The sequence below is a fragment of the Mirounga angustirostris genome, unplaced genomic scaffold (genome assembly GCF_029215605.1).
Source record: "Mirounga angustirostris isolate CCGP_5_RB_7025 unplaced genomic scaffold, mMirAng1.0.hap1 SCAF_12, whole genome shotgun sequence".
NCBI classification, from domain to species: domain Eukaryota; kingdom Metazoa; phylum Chordata; class Mammalia; order Carnivora; family Phocidae; genus Mirounga; species Mirounga angustirostris.
Window position 1 is genome coordinate 52,621,401 of NW_026991720.1, and position 24,789 is coordinate 52,646,189.

Sequence of the window (24,789 nt, forward strand, 5' to 3'; positions counted from 1 at the left end):
CCACCCAGGCGCCCCTCAATCATTTTAACATTAAGTGATGGTAACTGTTAATTGTATAAAGTAATTGCCAAATATTTCATGATTTTCAGTAGCCAAAATGTGACTTCTTTTTTTTAACATATAGAAGAAAGCTGTTATTTAAGGCTGTGCTAGTGATCATAGAAAACAGATGCTCATTTAAAATGCTTTATGTTGGAATTTACTAGAATTTGCTTTTTTTTTTTTCTTTATTATTTGTCAACTTTGCTGTTCTGCTTAGAGGTGTGGTCAGTGATGTTTACAGACCTGAGATGTAATTTCAGGTCCAAACAAGACAAAATATTGGTATCCTCCCTACTCTAGTATGAAAGTTCAAGGAATCAAGTATTGGAAATAAGTGAACCATAAGCGATGTAAATGTATGGCGATGTATTTTTTTAGTTTTCTCAGAAGAGAGAATTATGTACATAAAATAGATTAAGAAAATATTTGAGGGACAGCAATTATAAATTCCATGTAGCTATGGCTTCTGCCGGCTTCCCTCCTCCCACTATGCTCTGGCAGGATTTAGTTTCATACAGTGTTTGTATAGGATGGGTCTGTCCAATCCAAATGGTGCTTTAACACATGCAATTCCAGAAAGGAGGGGGGTCAGAGAAATGAACCTTCCTGAGGTTGATGCCTTACCTGTACATGGAAGGGCCAGGAGTCACTGGATGACTCTCTGTGATGCCCCAGCACGGTGTCTGAGGCCTGTCCTAGTGATGCCCTGGGCATGAGTAAATCTGCCTGACACTCCCCATCACATGCACTTTTCACTGTGGGCGCCACGTGGCCCTTTCCCTCAAGGAAAGGGTATATTTTTCTAGCCCAACCAGGAGGAAATTTTTCATAATTTTCTTTCCCTCTCTGAAGAAATTTGAGAAAATGAATACTTGCCGCCCTACAAAATAAAATGGTTCTTTATTATTATTATTATCAGTTTATAATTTATTATATTTAATATATTATAAATATTATGATTATATAATTGCCATATGATATATTCTATTATATATTACATTTTATATTATATTATTACTATATTGTATATTTTAACATATTATATTTTATGTACTTGTTATTAATATTACACATAATTTATTATTATTATTATTTAGTGTGAATTATCTTCTGAATTTTCCTAGAAGGGATTCTTAATATTTGTTGTTTAGAACATACGTGCATACAGTTGAGTCATGTAATATATCTTCCCATCCTATCAGTCTTTCATCATTTGAGTTTTCTGTTTAAAGTAGGAAAAAAATTTATGAATTTCTGTGTGAGATTGAATTGTGAAAGAAATGACTCTGTTATGTAGTAATGAATAAGAATTTATCACCGTGCATTTGTATTAAGTAGCATTCTGTTACTGCAAAAGTGCTTACTTGAAAAGTGGGCTCTTTCATCCTGGTTTTCCTTCTGTTTTGCATGATGTTTTTTTATCTAAGTGTTTGAGAGAAAATGATTCTTTAAGTGAAGATAATGCAGACACTGTTTTTATACATAAAATGTGCTCTTTCACCTTTCGTCATGAAGGTTTATTCATATATCATCCTTGTAGCCTTTCCTAAGGGACTCCTGTCCAAGCACCATTTTACCACTAAAAGAATGGGCCCAACATTTTTATGACTCCGTTTATAAAGGAAACAGACTTTAATTTACATTCATAACATTTCTCTCCTCAGACACTGAAAATCATATGAATAGTTTTAATTATACATTACAGAGGTTTTTCTTTTTTTCGAAGCAGACCTTGAAATAAGGCTCTTAAATAACTCTTCTGACAGTTCCAGATTAACCTTTTATTTTTTTTCTGGCTTAGCAATGTTAGGTAAACTGTTTATAATTAATTTCGTATAGCAAATTAAGTAGTTCAAGAATGTGAAAGTCTAGATCAAGGGCTGTTACTTATCTTGCTTCTCCTGCCATAATAAAGCTCCCAAAATATATTAATAAATTCATGGGTGTTTCAAATTAAATCACTAAGTTACAGAGCTGTGAAAGAGACCCCCAGAGAACATCTGGCTGAGCGTGGTACTTTCACAGAGGACTGTCTTAGAAACTATCTAGGATGTATGGCAATCTTTCTGGGCTTCAAGTTCTCCAGGGAATGAAGAAGCATTCATAACCCTCCTTGAAGGCCTTTTTTTTTTTTTTTTTTAAAGATTTTATTTATTCATGAGAGACAGAGAGAGAGGCAGGCTCTCCGCGGAGCAGGGAGCCCGATGCGGGACTCGATCCCAGGACACTGGGATCATGACCTGAGCCGAAGGCAGATGCTTAACCAACTGAGCCACCCAGGCATCCCCTTGAAGGCCTTTTTTTGATAGTTGTTATGTAAAGAGTGCTGTAGAATTGATTATCTTACAAAAATGCATCTAGAAATTGTGCAGAAACCAGAAAATCAAGACAGCAATATTCCTTTTTTAATTATAAATACGAAATAATTAAGTTGCTCTGAAACCCATTTTTAAAAGTAATAGCATTTTGTGTTTAAAGTACATAATTTGTGCACCCAAGTATCTGGTTCTAATAAAAATGTATTTCCTCATTAAAGAAGAGTCTATATTTAGAATCCTAAACATATGATAAAATAGAATGTTTAGAGTTTCTTAAACACTCATGTTCCCACAGCAACCAAAAAAATAGTTAAGGTATCTTAAGTTTTCACTACTCGGTCCCACCCTCTTAATCCTAATGATATTATCAGTTGTTTTATTTTATTTTATTTATTTTTTTTTTTAAGATTTTATTTATTTATTTGAGAGAGAGAGAGGATGAGAGAGAGCACATGAGAGTGGAGAGGGCCAGAGGGAGAAGCAGACTCCCCGCCGAGCAGGGAGCCCGATGCGGGACTCGATCCCGGGACTCCAGGATCATGACCTGAGCCGAAGGCAGTCGCCCAACCAACTGAGCCACCCAGGCGCCCTGTTTTATTTTATTTTTAAGATTTTATTTATTTGACAGAGAGAGACAGCGAGAGAGGGAACACAAGCAGGGGGAGTGTGAGATGGAGAAACAGGCTTCCCAATGTGGGGCTCAATCTTAGGACCCTGGGATCACGACCTGAGCCAAAGGCAGACGCTTAATGACTGAGCCACCCAGGCGCCCCCTATCAGTTGTTTTAAAAGAATGTATATGATGGGGTACCTGGGTAGCTCAGTTGGTTGGGCATCCGATTTTTGGTTTCGGCTCAAGTCGTGATCTCAAGTTGTGAGATTGAGCCTTACTTTGGGCTCTGCACTGAGCATGGAGTCTGCTTGAGATTTTTTCTTCCTCTCCCTCTGCCCCAACCCCCACTCACACACACTCTCTCTAAAATAAATAAATAAAATCTTTTAAAAAAAATAAAAGAATGTATATGGGTCTGTCTCCCATATACATACAAAGGAAAGACCGTCTCCAAATCAGAGCACATGGGAGCTTAGCCCAGTTAACTCTGGAACCCATGCTGGTGAGAAGTAACAGGCTCAGTCTTGTGCCTATTTAGTTCCAAGACACTTTCCTCCTGTGTATCCCCCCTTCCGGCCCCAATCCCACACACACCCTCTATTATACAGGGCGCTGCACTGGGGAGCACCAAGAGATTAGGACTAATCCATCACACTGCAGAATAAACAACCACAGGGCAGGTCCTAAGGTTGCAGGGTCATGAGCCTCCTTTCTCCGCTAGCAGGACAGTATGTTAAAACGCTGTCAGGATGACATGGATGGAGAGAGAAGAAATTCTAGCTGGCTGACATCAATGAATTTTTTAGATAACAGAAATTTATTCCTCTAAGTGTCAAAGCTTTTAAAAGATGTTAATCATTTGTAATATAGGAAATCCGCCCCGCAAAGTCTCCTTGTCTTTTTAGTTTAAAGGAGGATATTTAACACCACTGATCCTCTTGTACCCTCTCTAGTATTGATGAAAAGTGCCTCTTCAAGATCAGCCCATGTATTTAGCATTATATCAGGTTATGGGCTCCATTAAAATCCCGACAAACAGAAATATGCTCCAAGGAGGATGGCTAGTATGTTAAAAGGATCTAAAAATAAAATCAAGTGGGCCCTTAGTAATGCTTGACAATCTTATTCTACTTCCCTTGTCCCGTTTCCTCCCAACTCAGGAAGGGGCAAACCACAGTTGACTCCCTATTTTTGTAAGTAAAGCGTTACTGGAACACAGCTGTGCTCTTTCACCTACCTATTGTATGGGTTGCTTTTGCACTAAAACTGCAGAATTGGGTAGTTGCATGAGAGCCCACATTACCCACAAAGCCTGGAATATTGACACTCTGGCCCTTTACAAAAAAATTGGCCAACCTTGCCACTGAAATGACCACTACAGGTAGCCTTCTTTTCTTAAACCTCCACAGCATCTTCTCATATTCCCTACTCTCAGCTAATAACTTGACTTATTTTGGGGGGAAATAGAAGCATTCAGAAAAGAATTTCCAGGAGTGCCCGGGTGGCTCCGTCGGTTAAGCATCCAACTCTTGATTTCAGCTCAGGTCATGATGTCAGGGTCCTGGGATTGAGCCATGTGTCCAGCTCCCTGCTCTGCTGGGAGCCTGCTTGAGATTCTCTCTCTCTACTCCTCCCCCACCTCGCACATGTGCGAGTGCTCTCTCTTTCTCTCTCTCTCTCTCAAATCTTTAGGAAGTAAAAAAAAAGGGGGTGCCTGGGTGGCTCAGTCGTTAAGTGTCTGCCTTCGGCTCAGGTCATGATCCCAGGTCTCTCGCTGTGTCTCTCTGTGTCAAATGACTAAATAAAATCTTTAAAAAAAAAAAGAATTTCCACATTTTCCCACCACCAAACGTGCCAGCCTACCTGCATATTTATCCCTGTACTTCACCTGCCCTCCTGTTACAGTGAGTGAAAGATTCACAGTCCTGCTTCTGTCTGAGAGTAGATCTTTATGCTCTCTTTGCACCTGAAGGACATTACTCCTAAAAATGCCCCCTCTCCATCTGCATCATGAGGTCTCTCGCTGTGTCTGGGTGATTTCTAATAAGATAAGTAGACTGGAACATCCCTCACCATAAACAAGCAAGCAAGCAAAACTCCTTTCAACATCACTCTTTAGCTAGTGTCCTGTTGCTTGTAACAAAACTCGGAAGAGTTGTTGCTCGTTATTTGTAAACCCCAGGCTAATACAGCTTTTTTCCCTACCACTTTTTTGGTCAAAAAAAACTATCATCAAAGTCACCGATTACTTCCGTCAAATTCTGTCAAATCCGTCATTTCGAACCCATCTTACTTGATATTTCAGCAACATTTGGTACAGTTTTTCTCTCCCTCCTCTTTGAAACACCTTCTTCACTACTCACCAGCTTCTCCTCCTGAAGCCACTCTGTCTCCTTTGCTGACTATTTGTTGTCTTTCCAATATCCAAACAGGGGACTCAATTCCTGGATTTCTTCTCTTCTTTGCTTACATCACTCCACTGGTAACCTCTCTTACTCCTCTGGTTTTAAGTACCATCTACACTGATGCATCTGAGCCTCCAAATGGCCAACCCGGCAACACCACTTAGATACCTAATGGGCATATTCCTTCCCAGACATTCTTCCCCAGTCTTCCCAATCTCAGTAAATGACAACCCTACCTTTCCAGTTGCTCAAGCTAAATACCTTGGAGACAACAAAATCTGTTGCTGTACCTTTAGAAAGTATTCAAATTCTTTTTTTTTTTTTTGAAAGTTTTCAAATTCTAACCATTTCTCACCATCTCCACCACTACCACAAGTTCCAAGACTTTGCTTCTCTGAAGACCAGTCTCCTTATGGGTCTTCTGGTTTCAGCTGCTTCTTCCCACCCAACAATGTTTTCTCAACCCAGAAGACAGAACGATCTTGTTAAAATGTAAGTCAGATGATGCCAGTCCTACATTCAAAACCTTCTAAAAGATTTCCATCTTGTTCAGAAAAAGAATCCAAACTCCTTACCCAGCCTGTAAGGACACTATGTGATCTTTAGATAACAGAAATTTTCTGTTCCTTGAACATGCCAATCACACCCAGGCCTCAGCACCCTTGCACTTCTGTTCCTCTGTCTGACCAGACACTCTTCCTCACTTCTTTTAGATCTCCATTCAAATCTCACTTTACTAAAGAATCCTTCCCTGACATGCCTTGTCTTGGTAACACTCCAGTCATTTCTCTACCCCCTTGCCTGCCTTATTTTCCTTCCTATCATATATTACCAGCTGATATATTATATCTATATATGTTATATAATCCACATCCCCTAGTGAATGTAAGCTTCATTACACGGGGGGTTGTTTTTGTTGTTGTTGTTGTTCAGTACTATATCCCTAGAACCTATAGCTCCTAGCTTGTGTTGGTTGCTCAAATAAAATCTGTTGAGTAAGTGAGTGAATGAATGAATGAATAAAATAGGGAGCTGGGAGGGCATATATGGGCAATATTAAAAGGAAAATATAATAAATATTGGTGTTTAAATGTTTGAAAAATTAGGGCGCCTGGGTGGCTCAGTTGGTTAAGCGACTGCCTTCGGCTCAGGTCATGATCCTGGAGTCCCGAGATCGAGTCCCACTTCGGGCTCCCTCCTCAGCAGGGAGTCCGCTTCTCCCTCTGACCCTCCTCCCTCTCATGCTCTCTGTCTCTCACTTTCTCCCTCGCAAATAAATAAAATCTTAAATAAATAAATAAATAAATAAATAAATAAATAAATAAATAAATAAATGTTTGAAAAATTATCATATTGAAAAGAAATAGGCATAGTTTCAGTTGCTTTAAAAGGTAAAACCAGGGGCACCTGGGTGGCTCAGTCGGTTAAGTGTCTGGCTCTTGATTTTGGCTCAGTTTGTGATCTCAGGGTCTTGGTGTCAGGCTCCATGCTCAGCGGGGAGTCTGCTTATGGATTCTCTCTCCCTCTCCCTCTGCCCCCCTCCCCACTCGCTCGCTCTCTCCCTCTCTTTCTAAAATAAATAAATAAATATTTTTTAAAAATAAAAACAAAAGGGGTGCCTAGATGGCTCAGTCAGTTAAGCGTCTGCCTTCGGCTCAGGTCGTGATCCCAGGGTCCTGGGATCGAGCACCGCATTGCTTCTCCCTCTCTCTCTCTCCCCCTGCTTGTGTTCCCTCTCTTACTGCCTCTCTCTTTGTCAAATAAATAAATAAAATCTTAAAAAAAAAATAAAAATAAATAAAAGACAAAACTCGTACTCCTGGATTTAAGTTGAATGATTTCAGAGTTTTGTCTAGTGTGGTAAGGGACTTTCCAGGAACTGTGGCTCTCCAACAGGGCTCAGGCTGTCTTAGGATAACCTGAGATCCCTGTGCAAGAAGCCTTGAAGACGAACTGGAGGCCTGCTTGTGAGGGATGTTTTAAAAATAAATAGCTGACTTTGGGGGAGGAATTCCACTTGCTGTCTCCTGGGAATCTGTGATTTAGGCCACTTGAAGAATTTTCTGTTTTCTTCCTAATTGTTGGAGACACTGCTAGATAAGAAACTATCTTTGCCCATGGGAATAAAGATAATAGTCATTGTTTTACATGGATGATCCCATTTCTTCGATGCCCACTCAACAAAATGGATATCTTTGGCACAATTAAGACCATGAAGCTGAGCATCACTTTCCGTCCCCCTTCTCCATATTTGGTCCTGTTGCTAAGTCCTTTCAAATCCTGTAGTTTGTATTATAGATTCCCAAATTTTGACTGCTCCTGCCAAGAGTAACTTCAGATTTCATTAGATCATGTCCTCATATGTCAGTATGAACCATTTTTTTAAAAGAATTTGAGCAGAAACAGTTCACAGTTTGTGTTATAATGAACATCTTTTTTTTTCTAATCAAAGTCCTAGATTCTCCTCCTTTGTATTATTGTTACTTAGGTACTTTGGCATAATAAAAAATGTGATGCTTTATGGATCATTTCCAATCCCTGATGACATTTGAAGCTTTCTTTTTGTAGTTTATTTTTAATAAACTTTTTTTTTACCGTATTTATGCAACATTGGAGGTATTTTGCTAATAATGTCCCATAGTAACTTTCCAGTTGTTAAAAAAAAAAAAAAATCTGGTGATCTTGTTAAACTGTGTATTTGTACGTGGAATAATCTGGTGGAGTGAAAAAATTAGGAGCGTGTATACTGTTATTTTTAGTACTCTGTATCATTTCACCCTTTTTGTCACAGTGGTTCCTGGCTAACTTTCCCATGAGTTTTTAACCTCTTGTGAGGCTTTGCTTATGTAACAGGAAACAGGCTGTCAGGAACAAATACTGGCATATCAGAAGCACACTTCAGTCGCAAATGATTCAGTTTGCTCTGCCCTTCTCTCTCTTAAAGTGGACCGATACATGATCTTAACTTTAAGACTTGTGGTGTGACCTTCCTAGGTTAAAATCATTCAATTTCAGTTTTGGAAAGGCAACATATTTGACCAAGACCAGGCATTAATCCAGGCAACAGAGAAGATGAGCTCATCATAAGGCGAATTTTGCAGTGGTGTCATGTCCTGGGACTGCGGATTTAAGTATATCTTCGCTTTTTCCCCAACTCTTAAGGCAGGAGTGATGTGCAAACTTCAGGAGAGAGATGACATCGGACGAATTGAACTGGTCCAGAAGCTGGCGAGAGAAAACTGTCAGTTTCTACAGACAGACAAAAAAGAACAGGAGAAATCTGAACACGTAAGCCCTTTTTCTCTTGGGGACGCAGGTTTAAAGGGGGTGGAAAATGTTTCCGCCTGGTTGTATGTTTGAAGGAAAAGATATTTTAAATTCTTTAGTTTTGTTTTTTCCCCCAAAAATCATCCTCCTTAGTAAAAATAACAGCTGCTCATAACTCCAAGCCAGCCATTTACAACACTGGATTTATAAGAGAACTCTCCTCAAAAGTAAATCTTGTAGAAATAGAAGAATACATGTAAGCAAATCTATGAATGCTTGTCTATGATTTTGATTTGGTGGCTTTCAAGTTTGACTTTGGGAATTTGACCACATCAGATAGTTTGTGGAATATGAATTTTGAAAGAACATTCTGATGTACTTTTATGTTGAGTATGGCGTGGCTCTGGTTACCAAACAAATGTACCCTGAGTCAGTAGAAAAAGGTAAGAGTAGAGTAACAGATTATAGATGCTTTCACCAAGTGGGAGAGTCAGAAGGGAGTTTTCCCAGTATCTTATGAATGTTTGTGTTCCAACAAAAGTTCTATTGTTTGCATGGAGTTAAACTGGAGGAAAGGGACGGACGCTCTGCTCAATTCTCCTGAAAGCAGTAATTCAGATCAAGCCTTAGAACTGAGAATGTTGCCCTCATGCTGGGGTACAATGGCACCACTTTCTTTGTTGTCTGACTTTTTGGGGTTGTTTGTAAAACTACGCTCTCAGTGCTCAACTATCCAGGGTTGCTCACGAAGGGGAAAATTCTTCAGTGCTTATAAACATGTCTTTCTCTGACTTTAATTTTTCCTTGGAATTTTAGATCCAACCCCTTCCAAAGGGGAAAAATTGCCTCATGATTTTTCTGCCCTAAGGCCCAATACAAACACCAGGGTTTTACTGAGCAGGAGGGGAGGTAAGATGTTCAAGGGGGCAGGCTGTTTAGTTGAACATAACATGTCTCTCACAGTGCAACATCGGATGATAATAATTGGTGTCTCAAGGGGGAGAATAATCAAGCAGTTTCAAAGCCTTGTAACTGAGCTGTTTCAGGGGTGACCATTGACTTTAAGTGAGAGTGGACATCTCAGGAGCCTTCACTTCACTAGGTACTATTGAAAATTCCAGGGACTTGTTTAAATTGTTAAAAGCACCCTGACGGTTGACTGTATCAAAGACTGACTCTTAATCTCTGCCATGTCCTTAGAATATTTGAGTGAGTATCCTAATGTGTGACTTAAGTTTCTCAAAACAGTGTACCTTTTGGTTCATTTTAATTAGAAGAGCAACAGTTTTCATATGCCATATTTTGTTGATTTCAAAATGCATATTTCCCCCACATTTTAGCATCTCAGAAATCAGAGTAAGTCTTAATGATTGATGATAGGAAAACACATCATAGTTTAACTGTGAGCACTTTTCTTTCCTAGTGGTCCTTAAAATGAATGATATATTTTACAATGAATTGCATGTTCAATTCAGTGGACCAGTGACAGCCTGAGGGTAGGGCAAGATCTTTCAAAGCCAAACCAATAGTAGAGTACCAGTTCACCAAGGCTAGAAATCATCGGCCTTAGGCCACAGACAACCTTAGGCTTATTTTAAAAGATATCAGTATTGCCTTTGCCTTGTATTTAGTTCAATCCGGAATATTATAGGTAAAGCTAATGAGACTATCGTACCCCCTCCCCCAAATATATATTAGAAATCCAAACTTGGTGCTGGTAATTGTAAACACTTCTAACATGAGGCAGAAATTTAGTGGTAGAAGATTTACAGCTTTGCTTATGGTTATCTACTGTTGCTATGTGCTATCCCTACGGTTATCTAAAATGAAGGTTTAGTCCTTCATTTGAAGACTGTAAAATAGAACACTAGGGTTTGTTACTTCTTGCATGAATGTCATGATGTGAATGCATTAGCAGCTCTGTTTATGCTCCTGAGAGGAAAGATGGTGTATAAATCAGCATTGGAATTACGACATTTGCTACACAGACTTGTCCTCCTGAAGCTTAGAGTAAGGAGAGGTGAATATTCAGGCTCTTTCTTCCTTAGTGATGAATATAATCTCAGCCATTCTGCCATGTCCCTCCTGCAGGATGACAGCAGCTGAACGGATCAGCTCTTGAGACTGATACTGATATCGTGTTCCACTCTCTGGATTATTTGATACTAGATGTTTAACTTATTGCAATAGTGTATTAGGAATAAAAACCATCTGGTAGATTATCTGACTCATTTAGGTCTTGAGCGTTTGATGTGGCTCCACCTTTGCTTACCCACGGAGTTCACCGTGTTCATGAGGTGGGTACAGCGTTTGCCTCTTTCCTGCCCTCGCTCTCTTTTCACTGGTAGTCATCTGCTCTGGCTCATGAAAACTCAAGTTATAATGCGCAGGATGTACAGAGGAAACTGCAGTTTACCTAATGTAAACGCAGGCCCGCAGTTTCTTCTTGTAATAACAGTACCAATAATGACCAAACCCCAGAGTTACATACAGATTTCCTTTCTTTGATGATTTTAAATGCTTCATCTACCTCCTCTGCCATTCCTGGGCCAAAGGTATTTAAATAGACAATGGTAAAATTTGAGTTAGAGTCTAAGTTACCCATTGAGTTTTGCTTTTGTTTTTGTTTTTTTAAACTAAACTACATTGCTTCTCCAGTTCTAGAATACCACATCCCTTTAAATATGTATGTGCCAAAATGAGAAATCTACTTTAAAGTACTACTGAATAGAAAAAGAATAAAGCTTTTGTTGCTGGTACATCTTGTTACAAATAGAAGGAGCTTCAAGCTTTCTGAGTAGGCATTTCTCATATTTTCTCAAACTGGTCAAGACCATGATTATAAATGCAGCCAATGAGAGACACACTTCACTCTGAGCTTTTGCCCAGGTATTTCTGAAAGAAAAATATTTAAATGTATAATTACCACAAGTTTCTCAGGAAGCACTTGGTTGTATTATTTTACATTAACAAGCTGTCGGCAAAATTAGCCAACACTCATTACTAAGTGTTGAAAATCATTATGTGAGAACTTTAGGAAGGGGACAGAAATTGGTTATTTCTTCTAAACATTATGATAGTGGGATTAAAATTTGGTCATTAACTCTTTAAAGTAATTACTTCTTTTGTAGGCATCACATTTCCTAGTCTTAATCTAATTGTATTAATAGGGGAAGGGGCATGTGTTACCAAATGGGGACTTTCAGCTTGACCTGGAAGGCTGACTAATGGCCCCCGCAGGGTGGGACAGGGCAGAGCCTGGAAGACAGAGGGACTCGCAAGAATGCACATGACTTGAGCACTGGGTGATTCATGGGGAATAAAGGGGAGTGGGTTGTGACGGAGGTTACCTTTCAGCTGCATAAGACCTGGTAAGCCACTGTAAGGAGTTTAGACTTGCCTTTCTGGCAAAGGAAAGCCATCAAAGAAGGGAAGTAGCACAATCAGACAGAGTCTTTGTAAGATCTCTTTGGCATTGGCTTAGAGGAAGAAATGAGTGGAAAAGAGGAAAGTGTTAGAGCGAACTCTTGGAAGACTATTGTAGTGAGTCAGGTGAAAGATGAAAGCCTGAACCAGTGTGGTAAGGCTGTAGATGTAGATCATAGATGGCAAAATCGGCAGGATTTGATGACTGGTAACAAGGAGGTGGGAATGTGTGTTATTTTCTATTAAATGGTAGACATAAGAATGTTATGTTTAGCAATAGAGGGGTTGGTCCCCTTTACCAAAAAGCTACAAGACATTTACCTTGCTTTTGTGTTCCTGCAGTATGTTTCAGGTATCTGAGATACATGCTAAAGCGCACAGTGTTTATCTCATTGGCAAATTGTGAGGTGGGGGTTCTGGCTAGCATGGAACTACATAAACCATCTTCTCAGACCAGACCTTTTGAAAATACCTTGGGCAGACAGAATCTCTGGTAGCCCCCAAATGAACTGGATTATTTAGCCAAAGCTTTGGCATTTGCTGCAATGATGTGTGTGCCTTCTTCAGAATTAACTGTGATTTCAGGAATCCTCTCTTGACCCATATAGTCTGAATTGGTATTACCATGCTGTTATTTTAGAGTATTCTCGGTTATTTATTCATTGAGTATACCTTTAGTAAAGCCAATGTCATGGGGGATTCAGAATAACTATGTGGCAGCTACCCTGAAGAAGTATAGTCATGTTGTGGAAAGAAGACATTGACTCAGATAACTGAGATACAAGGAGACAGTATTGGTAATCCCCAGAGATATACAGAGATGGTAGAAGAAGAATTTCCACCTGGGGAAACAGGATTCTCTCTTACGGCGGAGGTAAAGTTTGATGTGGACCTTAAAGTAGGTTTGGGTTGAATTAAACGATTCAAATTAAAGAAAAGCATTGCTAGCAGGCAGAACAGCATTAGAAAATGCACAGAGCTGTCAAAGTACAAGGTGGTTTTTTTGTTTTTGTTTTTTAAAGATTTTTATTTATTTGACAGAGAGAGACACAGCGAGAGAGGGAACACAAGCAGGGGGAGTGGGAGAGGGAGAAGCAGGCTTCCCACGGAGCAGGGAGCCTGATATGGGGCTCGATCCCAGGACCCTGGGATCATGACCTGAGCCAAAAGCAGACACTTAATGACTGAGCCACCCAGGCGCCCCAGTACAAGGTGTTTTTGAACATCAGAAGCCATTCTGTGTCACCAGCGTACCACAAGTGGAGCCAAGGGGCAAGCTGATGATATTGGGACCAGACCATGGAGGATTTTGAGGGCTGAAAAGTTTTACTTCATTCTAGATGTAAGGAGAAATCATTGATGACTTGGTTTTGTTAGTTTTCCTAGAAAAGGAGGAAGGAGCGGGGGCTCTTGTGAGGTAAATGATGACATTCAGTTTGACATATTAGAAAGCTGAGGCTGATGAGTGGCTAGGCAGAGCTGGGCTAAGAGTGGATTCAAGTTGGATGGCTTCTGGGATGTATCTTCTCTCCACAGTCATTACTGGAGGGAGGGCTGATCTGAGGACAGGAAACCAGGACAACAAGAATCGTGATAATCCCAAGAAAGAGGAATGGCCAGGACCACCCTGGAGGAAAGAGACAGAACAATTATGTATTGAAGGGATGGTGGTGGCAGATACGGGAAGGATTAGAGAAAAGAGAATGCTAAGGTGCTTGCTCAGTTTGAGTCCTAACTTAGATTTGAAAAGCAAGTAAACTATTCATATTTTCGTATCTGTGAGATAACTGTATTAAAAGTATTTATCTAGAGGTGGGTCCCTTTTTTTTTTTCTTTCCTGGAATACAACCATACTCTTGACCAGAAAACCAGAACTATTTTTTCCTAACATGTAGCTTTGTAGTGTATTAACTTGGAGAGTAGAAATGCCAGTAGTGGTTGCTAAACCGAGTTCCTCATTTCCAAACTGCAGAAGTGTGGATCTGTGGAATGTATGTGCTAAGCAGCCCTTTCCCTAGGGACTCGGCCCATAACCCGCCCTCCCCCCACCCGTTTTCTTCAGTTCCTTTGTTAAGTCTGAGGACCCACCCTACTTCCTTCCCCTTTTCTCATTCACTTCTGAAAAATGGGTGGGAAGGGGATTTTGCTGAAACTGAATCTTGGCATAGCCCGCTGCCAGGGTAGGGTCCCTATCACTCAGCCTCGACCGGGGCTTCCTTTTTCCCTGTTTCCTGCAGCCTCATCCTGGAATTCTGCCTATGTCAAAGGGTCCCTTGTTCACGGACGACTAGGGGAGAAGTGGTTTGGGGTATCCTGGCAGCTGTCCCTCTTATTTCACCTATTAAAAGTTAGTCTCTGCCTTTTTCCAACTTTCGTTTGGCCTCTTACTTTGTTTAAAAAATAAGGCTAAGTATAAGGTGAAAGCCCTGTTTTTACTCTATATGAAATACTAAAAGCAAAGGTGGTTTTACCATTCTTTATTCAAACTTGCATTATATATCTAGTGAAGTTAAGAGCAATCATGGCATTATTTAAAGTTTATCAGTAATTTCGTTTAACCAAGAAACTACTTAAATACAGAGTTTTACAACATCACTGCTTAATAACGAAAGCCAGGATTCAGATGTGATAGCCAATTCATCATATATTAAGTTGCCCACCTATAAACTGAGAAATCGCTATATAGAAACGATGTTGTTTTTCTTAATAACAGAATCTTGACTTTGTGTTGGTTTGGTACTAAAGTACCTTTTCATAGGAGAGAGATTGCCTTGAATGAACATCAGTTTTAGTTCATTTTCGATCAGGATTAATATGGCCACAGAATAAGACAAAAATGACAGAAGGGAGTTCATGCCTCTAAGAAGTTTACAGTTGAGCTGGGAGGGGGCGGGGAGAATTCATACATGGAAAACAAGGAATCATCTAAGACAGTATTTAATCAAGTGTTTAAATACTTTCACAGGCATTGAGAGAGAAGGAAGTACCTCTGATAAACATTTTTCACAGATGCAACAATCTGTGCTCTTCTCCATTAGACGGCAAGCTTTACAAGTTTGGTTCCCTCCATGTGTTCTTTAAATTCTAGTTTTGTTGGGATTTTTATCTATCTATCTATCTATCTGTCTACTTACTTACTTACTTACTTACTTACTTACTTACTTACTTACTTACCAGAAGAATGGCAGCCAAGCTGCCCGTGAAAGCGATGTGCTCATGCTGTCTGGTAGAGCCATCTGCTCATTAGCTATATTTTTAAGTTCCCACAAGAAGCCCACTGCAAGTCCTGACATTTATTTTTAAAAAATGAGTTTCAGCGTTTTTGAAGAGAGGGATTTGTCATTAGAGTATTTGTTTATTTTTCTGAAAATACTCAAGTTTATTTTAAAAGGCCCAATTAGGAAAAGTGGTAGGGGCTCTGATAGGTTTATCAAAATCACATTCTTGAAGATCTTGTATTCCCCCTGGGACAGATGCTGCTGCCTAGGTTTATTAAGTTCTTATTCTTATAAAATTAAAATAGCCATATCATCTCTAGAATGTCTGAGATATCATTAAAATGAGATACCGAGAAATAGGTTACTTTTCTTTGGTTTATAGCCCCCTCCATGGGCATATCTCACTCCAGACCCTGAGCAACCTTACATTCTTTCCTATTCTACCCCCATCAAGGCCTGATCTGCATTACAATTAATAAAACAATATTATTGCCTTCCAGATGGTTGTCTGATTAGATCACACTGGAAATCTTTTTTTTTTTTTTTAAGATTTTATTTATTTCTTTGAGAGAGAGAGAGAGAATGAGAGACAGAGAGCATGAGAGGGAGGAGGGTCAGAGGGAGAAGCAGACTCCCTGCCGAGCAGGGAGCCCGATGCGGGACTCGATCCCGGGACTCCAGGATCATGACCTGAGCCGAAGGCAGTCGCTTAACCAACTGAGCCACCCAGGCGCCCACACTGGAAATCTTTGTAGTTGAGTTCCATTCGAGTTCTAATGGATGCTTTATGACAAAAAGGTAGGGAAAAGATGTGCAGACAGACAATCCTTCACAGACACAGTCTTTCATGACAATTGTGTACCACTGAGGCTTGGAGAAATAAAAACGTGAAGAGATCTCAGGGAGAAGGGAGACATAGGTACCAACTTAAAATGTGCTTTCATTCTTGCGGGACGCCCTGATAACATCACTGCCTTTGGAGAGCTAACACTGCAGGAAATTCCGAGGCTGAATTCACGGTTACCTGGGGGATAAGTGTTATGCAGAGTGCTTTGGAAGCCTGTCACAGGGAGCTCAATGGGTCTAGGGAGACATGCACAGGTCCCTGAGGAAGAGAGACTGAAGGGCGGAAGCATTATGAGGAGAAGTGAGGAAAGACAGGCGTTTCAGGTGGAGGAAGCGCCGCGTGGTGAGGACGATGTGAAGGGCTCACGCACGGAGGGATGCTGCAGCTCCAGAGGCAGAACCAAGTGGCCGGAGCATGGCACCTAAAAACTGTGTGCTATTCGCAAAATACCTTTGAGCTCTTGTGAATTTAATACGCAAGAGAGAAAAAGGTGATTACATTCAAATTTTGGAGATTGCTCTACTGCACCACGGGAATGGGTTTGTAGGAGAAGAATGGGTCACACTCACTCCCTTTTCTCGTGGTCCTCTTTGTTGGTTTTACACGAAGCAGTCACCAGCATCAACTAAGGATTTCACGTGAGGAGCTCAAGTCCAGACTTGAGCTAAGTCCCTGGGAAGACAGAATGTCCAATTATAGCTCAATTCTAGTTCATTAGCTTTACCCTAAAATATACCACTATATCATCATTTTCTTAAAAAAGTTGACTGTGATTTGGTCCTGTTTTTATAGAAGTGAATTTTGAGCTTGCATGTGGTATGAATACTATCTGTTAGCAAATACTACACAGGCTTATATGTTCACTTTATATATACACTCTGCTGTATGATATTTACCTCATACTGATTCAGCCAAAGTTTGGTGATTTCTGAGTGATTCAAATACTTCAGTTGATAAAGATGAGGAAGACAAATGTAGAAAAGATTTCCATGTAAGATGCAAAAAACTTTTTTTTCCTTTTGCAATGGGAAATGGATGGAAAGGAAAAAATTCCATCTGGCATACAGCAGCCCTAAATGTTGTTTTAAGATAGCAAAAATAGAAGATTGCTTAAAATATCATAACAGACTGTGGGCAAGTGTACAGTACATATTTCTCTGATAAATCACATTAAATACCTGTATTTTACTTAAAACATGACCATGTTCTTAATTTTCATTACATAAAAATTTGTCTTTCATTTAAAAAAAAAAAGTCCATTCCATGGCTGAAGCAGAAAAGACTTGTTTTAGTCTGTAGAAATTGATGTACAGCACTTAGGTTTACCTGGAGTAGGTTTCTTAATTTGTTGTTGTTGTTGTTGTTGTTGTTGTTGTTGTTTTCAAGTACTTTCCTACTGTATTAAAAAAATGGAGAAATAGGATATGGCATGTAGATTCATTTAGGTTACATTTGTATATGATTAAGTGAACAAGGCTCAACAATTTTAACAAACCCTTGTAAATGTCCTCTTTATTCAGGTTCCAGGAATGGCTGGGCATGACTGAGGCAAGCTGAGTCAGAATAAAAGATTAGGGGCTCCTGGAGATCCAAGAAACATATAGAGGGAGAGAATAATGATGATAATAAGACAATTAAGATGGCAGGAAGTGGCTTGGGGGTAGGGATTTGTAAGGAGGCTCATGAAAACTTAATGAGTCATAAGAGCGTATCTTGGTGATTGCAAAGGTGGGGGTAGGGTAGAATATGTCAAGGTAAAATTTTGGCCCTGTGCAGTCAGTGAGAGGAGAGAATGGTACTTTAGGCAAATGAGTCTTTAAACCTTTCATGATCTTGCCTTAGCTAGGATTTATAAAGGTAAAACAAGCTTCATATTGATACTCATATGAATAGAGAAGTCTAATGATCCCCAAATGGTGCAATGCATAATAAAATCCCAAACTGAATTTTATGCTTGATGGATGCTATCACTTTCTCCCTGCTCAGTGAACTTACTGTTATTACAAGTCGGGGGATTGTGATGATGCGTTATTTTTTGCAATCAGTCTGAGTATCCTGGAGTTTTCCTCTGAGAGTCATAGCCATTGGAAAGAACTTTAGATATCCTGTGTCTTGATTGTTTGGGTAAGAAAAAACTTGCGTTCAAAAACTGGCACCTGCTAAATAGGATTATAAAGAGTTTCCTCTAAAATGAGCAATAAATACTATACAATCCATTAATTCTGTTGGGAGTTTGTTAATCGCAAGGAAAGGTTAGAAAAATTTCCATTGATGATATTCTTTTAGTAAAATAGATACCTTTTAACCTCTGTTATCAGAAGCCAAAAAAATCATTAATAAAAATAATAGCTGGGGGGGCGCCTGGGTGGCTCAGTCATTAAGCGTCTGCCTTCAGCTCAGGTCATGATCCCAGGGTCCTGGGATCGAGCCCCACATCGGGCTCCCTGCTCCGCGGGAAGCCTGCTTCTCCCTCTCACACTCCCCTTGCTTGTGTTCCCTCTCTCGCTGCCTCTCTCTCTGTCAAATAAATAAATAAAATCTTCAAAAAATAATAATAATAATAATAGCTGGAGATCTTTCAGGTTTGTTAGAGAAAGTTGCGATTCACTCTTTGTGTTTTTATATGTGTTCCTAAAGATGGATTTTGTGGGGACCTAAAGTGAGGCTAGACTGATTGAAATGACCCTTGCCCCCATAAAATATTTCTGATTAACTGTTTCTCCCCTGCTTATTCGCAGTTACCCTATCAGAAAATTAACACAGCAACTCCTGAAAGGCACAAAAAATTTTGTCAGCAAAAAATAAATGGGATCATCCAGTGCTTCTCATTAAATACCCATAGGGAGTCAGAGATCCAAAAATTAAACTCAGTATTAAAACAATACTCAGATACAACTCCAAAAACATGGGAACCAAGAGGGTAATGAAGCCATGGAGATAATACTGTTTCCTCTAGTAACTTGTATCACCGGAGTGTTAAAAGATGTGAGTGAGTAGAGCTACAGAAAACAAAATGACAGACACGGTAACACACATGGGCCCAAGCTGGCGCTGATTTATACCTACAGGTTTGAAGTTAAGGGATAAGCCATCAAGGTGGTAAAGGGAAGGATTTGAGCTTGGATGAGGCAGAATACAGACTTAAAACCTTGGAACGAAACCTTGGAACGAAACAGAGAGCCAATTTTATTCTGATTGTCTTCTGAGGCATATACTTTAATGCCAGATGCTTGTGGACAGAAACGTTTCGTGACTCGTTGAACTATTAAATGCCATTTGCATTATAATTTGGTAATCAAGTCTGACTTATCTCAATTTTAAGTAGATTCCATTTCCGTCCCAACTCAGTAAATCTCAAACTCCTGTCCTTCAGTATTACTCATAATCTTGGCCATAGGGAAGAGATGTGCACAGACCTGAGAAGAGCTCACCACACCCTGGAAAGATCCTTGTTACTGAAGATCCGAGGGCCCTAGGTATACTCAGCACCTGCAGCTGCTTATTCCCCCGCGCCCCCCCTGCTGTGGCTTGCCAGTGCTGCATCTTTGCCCCAACCTCTGCTCTTATGTACCACATCTGGCGACTTCAGAATCTTTGGGAAAGAATGTAGTGGAAGAGATTTCTGTTGGTCCCTTTTGGCCTAAACCTAAGTTTTGAGACTACTTCAGTCCAGAATAGAAAAGCCAGGAATAACTTCTCTTCCTTCTGAGTGACAGAGGGGAGCAGGCTGCAGGCGTATCAGTCTGGGGGTCCCTAAAAACAAGAGTTAGGTAGCCCAGGCTTATGGAAGACCCAGAGTGAATTGAATATGCATTCCTTGGTTGAATGTGCTGACCCATCAACACTGGCGAATTCGGTTAACTTACCTAACTGCCCTGAGGTCATCAGACAGAAGCCAGCATCCCTCATCAGACATTTAGTTTGTCCATTAGCAGCTTATTTCGGATTCCCATGCTTGAGCTCATAGAGATGATTAGAAAGAATCCTACCAGGTGAGGATGGGTAGCAGCCAGATAGCTCTTTAGTTTACTGCTAAAGCTTACAGCCATTACACATAAAATTAACTTCGCTGAGGGCCAAATTTTTAAGCTCATTAGAACTTTGTCCTTTTCAAATATAGAGCAAATTTTTTAAATACCTGGCTAAGATTAACTTAGTCTTGCCTTCCTTCATTGAGAAAAGCATTTGTGGAGCACCTGTGAACCAGGCACCACACAAAATAGAACAGGAGTGCGCAAGATCTGATTTGAGCCCCAAAGGCACCCTCTAGTTAGTGAGGGAGAAAACAAAGACGGGAGAGTGAAAAGCACTCTGCATGGGGAAGAAAGAAAGGGGCGTACGTTGAATAAGGTATTTGTTTCCAGAGAATTGTTGTCTCACATTCCTTTGAGACATTTGCTAAATTAAGCATCATCTTTTTTACTTCTTGGGTTATGACTGGGAAAGCACATAAATCATAAAAGGCAAAAGATAATAAATCTCAAATCTAAAGAAGCTTACATATTGTTGGCATTTACCATTTTCCCTTCCTCCCACTTTTTAGCTACAAAAAATTTTTTTAAAGATTTATTTATGAGAGAGAGAGAGTGCGAGTGCGAGTGCGAGAGCACGGGAGCGGGCAGAGGGAGAGGAGACAAGCTGTGACTCCCAGCTGAGTGGGGAACCCACCACAGGGCTCTATCCCAGAACCCTGAGATCATGACCTGATCAAGAGTCGGACGCTTAACTGACTGAGCCACCCAGGTGCCCCAACTACAAAATATATATTTTTTAAATAGTATATTGTATGTAGCTCTGGACCTGTTTTACTGATTGATTTTGTTTCTGAAAACAAACTTCTTTTTTTTTTTATGTTATGTTAATCACCATACATTACATCATTAGTTTTTGATGTAGTGTTCCATGATTCATTGTTTGCGTATAACACCCAGTGCTCCATTCAACACGTACCCTCTTTAATACCCATCACCAGGCTAACCCATCCCCCCACCCTCCTCCCCTCTAGAACCCTCAGTTTGTTTCTCAGAGTCCATTGTCTCTCATGGTTCGTCTCCCCCTCCGATTCCCCCCGCTTCATTTTTCCCCTCCTGCTATCTTTTTTTTTTTTTTTAACCTATAATGTATTACTTGTTTCAGAGGTACAGGTCTGTGATTCAACAGTCTTACGCAATTCACAGCACTCACCATAGCACATACCCTCCCCATTGTCTATCACCCAGCCACCCCATCCCTCCCACCCCCCACCACTCCAGCAACCCTCAGTTTGTTTCCTGAGAGTAAGAATTCGTCATATCAGTGAGATCATATGATACATGTCTTTCTCTGATTGACTTATTTCGTTCAGTATAATACCCTCCAGTTCCATCCACGTTGTTGCAAATGGCAAGATTTCATTCCTTTTGATGGCTGCATAATATTCCAGTGTGTGTGTGTGTGTGTGTGTGTGTACCACATCTTCTTTATCCATTCATCTGTCGATGGACATCTTGACTCTTTCCATAGTTTGGCTATTGTGGACATTGCTGCTATAAACATCGGGGTGCACATACCCCTTCGGATCCCTACATTTGTATCTTTGGGGTAAATACCCAGTAGTGCAATTGCTGGGTCGTAGGGTAGCTCTATTTTCAACTTTTTGAGGAACCTCCATACTGTTTTCCAGAGTGGCTGCACCAGCTTGCATTCCCACCAACAGTGTAGGAGGGTTCCCCTTTCTCCGCATCCCCGCCAACATCTGTCGTTTCCTGACTTGTTACTTTTAGCCATTCTGACTGGTGTGAGGTGGCATCTCATTGAGGTTTTGATTTGGATTTCCCTGATGCCAAGAGATGTTGAGCACTTTGAAAGCAAGCTTCTTGAAGAGGTTTATAAATGTTTAACAGTCAAGAACAAGAGATCAGGCAACTTGCTAGAATTTATAGCACATTTCTGTGAAAGATTTTTTTTGTTTAAAATTGTTCTACTACTTGTAGAAGTAATACATGCGTTTTGCAGAGAACTTAGTAATAATAGAAAGCTACAAGGAAGAAAAATTTGGTGAAAACTAACCATGATTCCCCCTCCCTTACCCATATCAGTATATACATTATGAGTCTTTCCTTATGTTTTCATGGCATACTTTGCTTAATCACCCTTCCATTTGGGCAAAAATACGTTTATAAGATTTTGCTGTTACAAATGATCTGACATGCATATGTCTAGAAAAATTTTTACCTAATTTTATATTTCTTAAGGATAAATTCCTAGCTGAGTAATTTCTACTTATAGGTTTGAACTGTTTTAATCTCTTTTATGTTTTTGCTCAGTTACTTTCCATAAAGCTTGTGCCAGTTTTCACTTACATCAGCAATACATGAAAGTACTTGCTTTGTAATGCTCTCACCCTTACCTTCATTGAGCATTATGATTCTCAGGGGGAGAAATTAATTATTTTTTTTAGGTTGATGGGGGGAAGTATTATCTTGTTCAAATTTATATTTCTTGTGAGGTTGGATATTTGCAATTTCTATCAATCCATTATCTTTCTTCTGTAAATAACCCATTCACCTCCTTTGCACATTTTTCCATTGGAATTTTCCTCATTGATCTGAATATGCTCTTTATATTATTAAGGGTATAAATCCTGTTTGTTGCATGTAGTTTTCCCCCATTTGTTTCTTATTTCTTTACATATATGTATGTATGTATGTATATGTGTGTGTGTGTGTGTGTGTATATATATATATATATACGCAAAACTGTTGCTTCACATTTTTAAATTTTTTTTTAAGATTTATTTATTTTTATATAGAGAGTTCGTGAGAGAGCATGTGAACGGGGGAGGGGCACAGAAAGAGGGGGTGGGTAGAAGCAGACTCTCTGCTGAACCGGGATCTCTTTTTTTTTTTTTTAAGATTTTACTTATTTATTTGACAGAGAGAGAGACAGTGAGAGAGGGAACACAAGCAGGGGGAGTGGGAGAGGGAGAAGCTGGCTCTCCGCCAAGCAGGGAGCCTGATGCGAGGCTCGATCCCAGGACACTGGGATCATGACCTGAGCTGAAGGCAGACGCTTGATGGCTAAGCCACCCAGGCACTCTACATTTTTTAATTTTTAAAAATACCCTTAAAATAAAAAAGTCGTTCCCCATTCTGTGGCCAGATATTCAATTTTATTTTCTCTATTTCTTTTAGAGTTGAACTTTTCACTCAAGTCTTTAACATAGCTGGGATTTATTTTTATAATGTAAAAGTGAAATTTCTTGATTACCTATCACATATAAAATTTTTCTTCAATTAATTTACTATTTTGTTACCGACATTTTTTAAAAATCCATTGTATTCTGGAGGAATTGAAATTCTGTTAACAAATTTCCTCCAAATTAAATATATTGAGTACAAATTTAGTGAATCACATTACCCCTCTGAGCTTGACTTTTCTCATCTATAAGGTTAGGAGATTAGAGATCTAAGATTTCTTCTAGCTCTGAAATTCTTCTAGCACCACCCCCCTCCCCAATTCAGCAACATCCATACTTTTGAGTGTTGAACACTTTTTGGGAAATTGTTGCCATTTTATAGCAGATAACAATCGATTACCCAGGAAGCTTTCAGTAGCTTTTTTTACTCTGATTGAACGTGCCTATCAATGCCAAGAATCATTCTGTTCTTTTATGTTCTAAAAATACTCACGTGGATAGAACTTCTAAAAATTTACTCTTCGTGAAATAGCGTTGATATGGGACAGATGGCTGATCTAGCATATCCAGCTAGAAGTATCTCTGCTCTCAGGGTATCATAGTTATATTTCATGTCAAGTCATTAAATATTTGGAATTGTTTTTCTGAGTTCAGAATGTCCTGAGGAGGATTGAGAAATACAATTCCCAAATAATGACAAACTAAAAAAATGTTGGATCTTACTGCCTTGAACTCCTAGAAGTAACAAGAAAGTGGCCTAGTTATTTATACCGGCTAAGTTCATTAATGAACCACTATCCGCAGCCTCGCTCCAAACCACTCCTTAAAAAAATATGGACTTTGAGAAACAAACTGAGGGTTCTAGAGGGGAGGGGGTGGGGGGATGGGTCAGCCTGGTGATGGGTATTAAAGAGGACACGTATTGAATGGAGCACTGGGTGTTATACGCAAACAATGAATCATGGAACACGACATCAAAAACTAATGATGTAATGTATGGCGATTAACATAACATAATAAAATAAAATTTTAAAAAATGCAGATTTATATCTCTCCTGTAAAGAATTTATTCTTTGAGGGTAATCCCCATTTTTATTTGGACTTTTATCCCCAGTGTCTAGCACTAGGCTTTCAATCAATATTTGTGGACCTGAATCCAGTAGAGAAGGCAATTGTGGATGATTTGAAATGTTTCCCCAGTTCACGCACCCAAACCAAATCGGTGCAAATCCGAAGTTGTACCAGCTCCAGGCTTCCAGTTCTTTGGAAATTTTCAGCTTTAAATGAAAGGTTTTGTACTACAGGGAATTCACCTGGAAATGACAAGCAGAAAAGACAAAGAGGTTCATCAACAACAGCCAGTTTGTAAGTGTATGTAGACAAGCCTTTGGGAGAATTCATACTTGGTAAAGAATAGACACGAGCTTTCAATCTTCAATGAATCACAGTTGATGGAGTAAGGATCTTACCTAGGCA

The 24,789-nt window shown here is 39.7% G+C and overlaps 1 protein-coding gene across 3 annotated transcripts in view; it reads left to right on the top strand.

The window, feature by feature from the left end:
* RAPGEF5 (Rap guanine nucleotide exchange factor 5) overlaps positions 1-24,789 on the top strand; it is a 230,985-nt gene that overhangs the window by 117,991 nt on the left and 88,205 nt on the right. For all 3 annotated transcript variants that reach the window (XM_064575177.1, XM_064575178.1, XM_064575179.1), the window contains one exon: positions 8,541-8,666. In XM_064575177.1, coding sequence (XP_064431247.1) covers positions 8,541-8,666 — 126 coding nt within the window. The remainder of the gene's footprint in view (positions 1-8,540; positions 8,667-24,789) is intronic.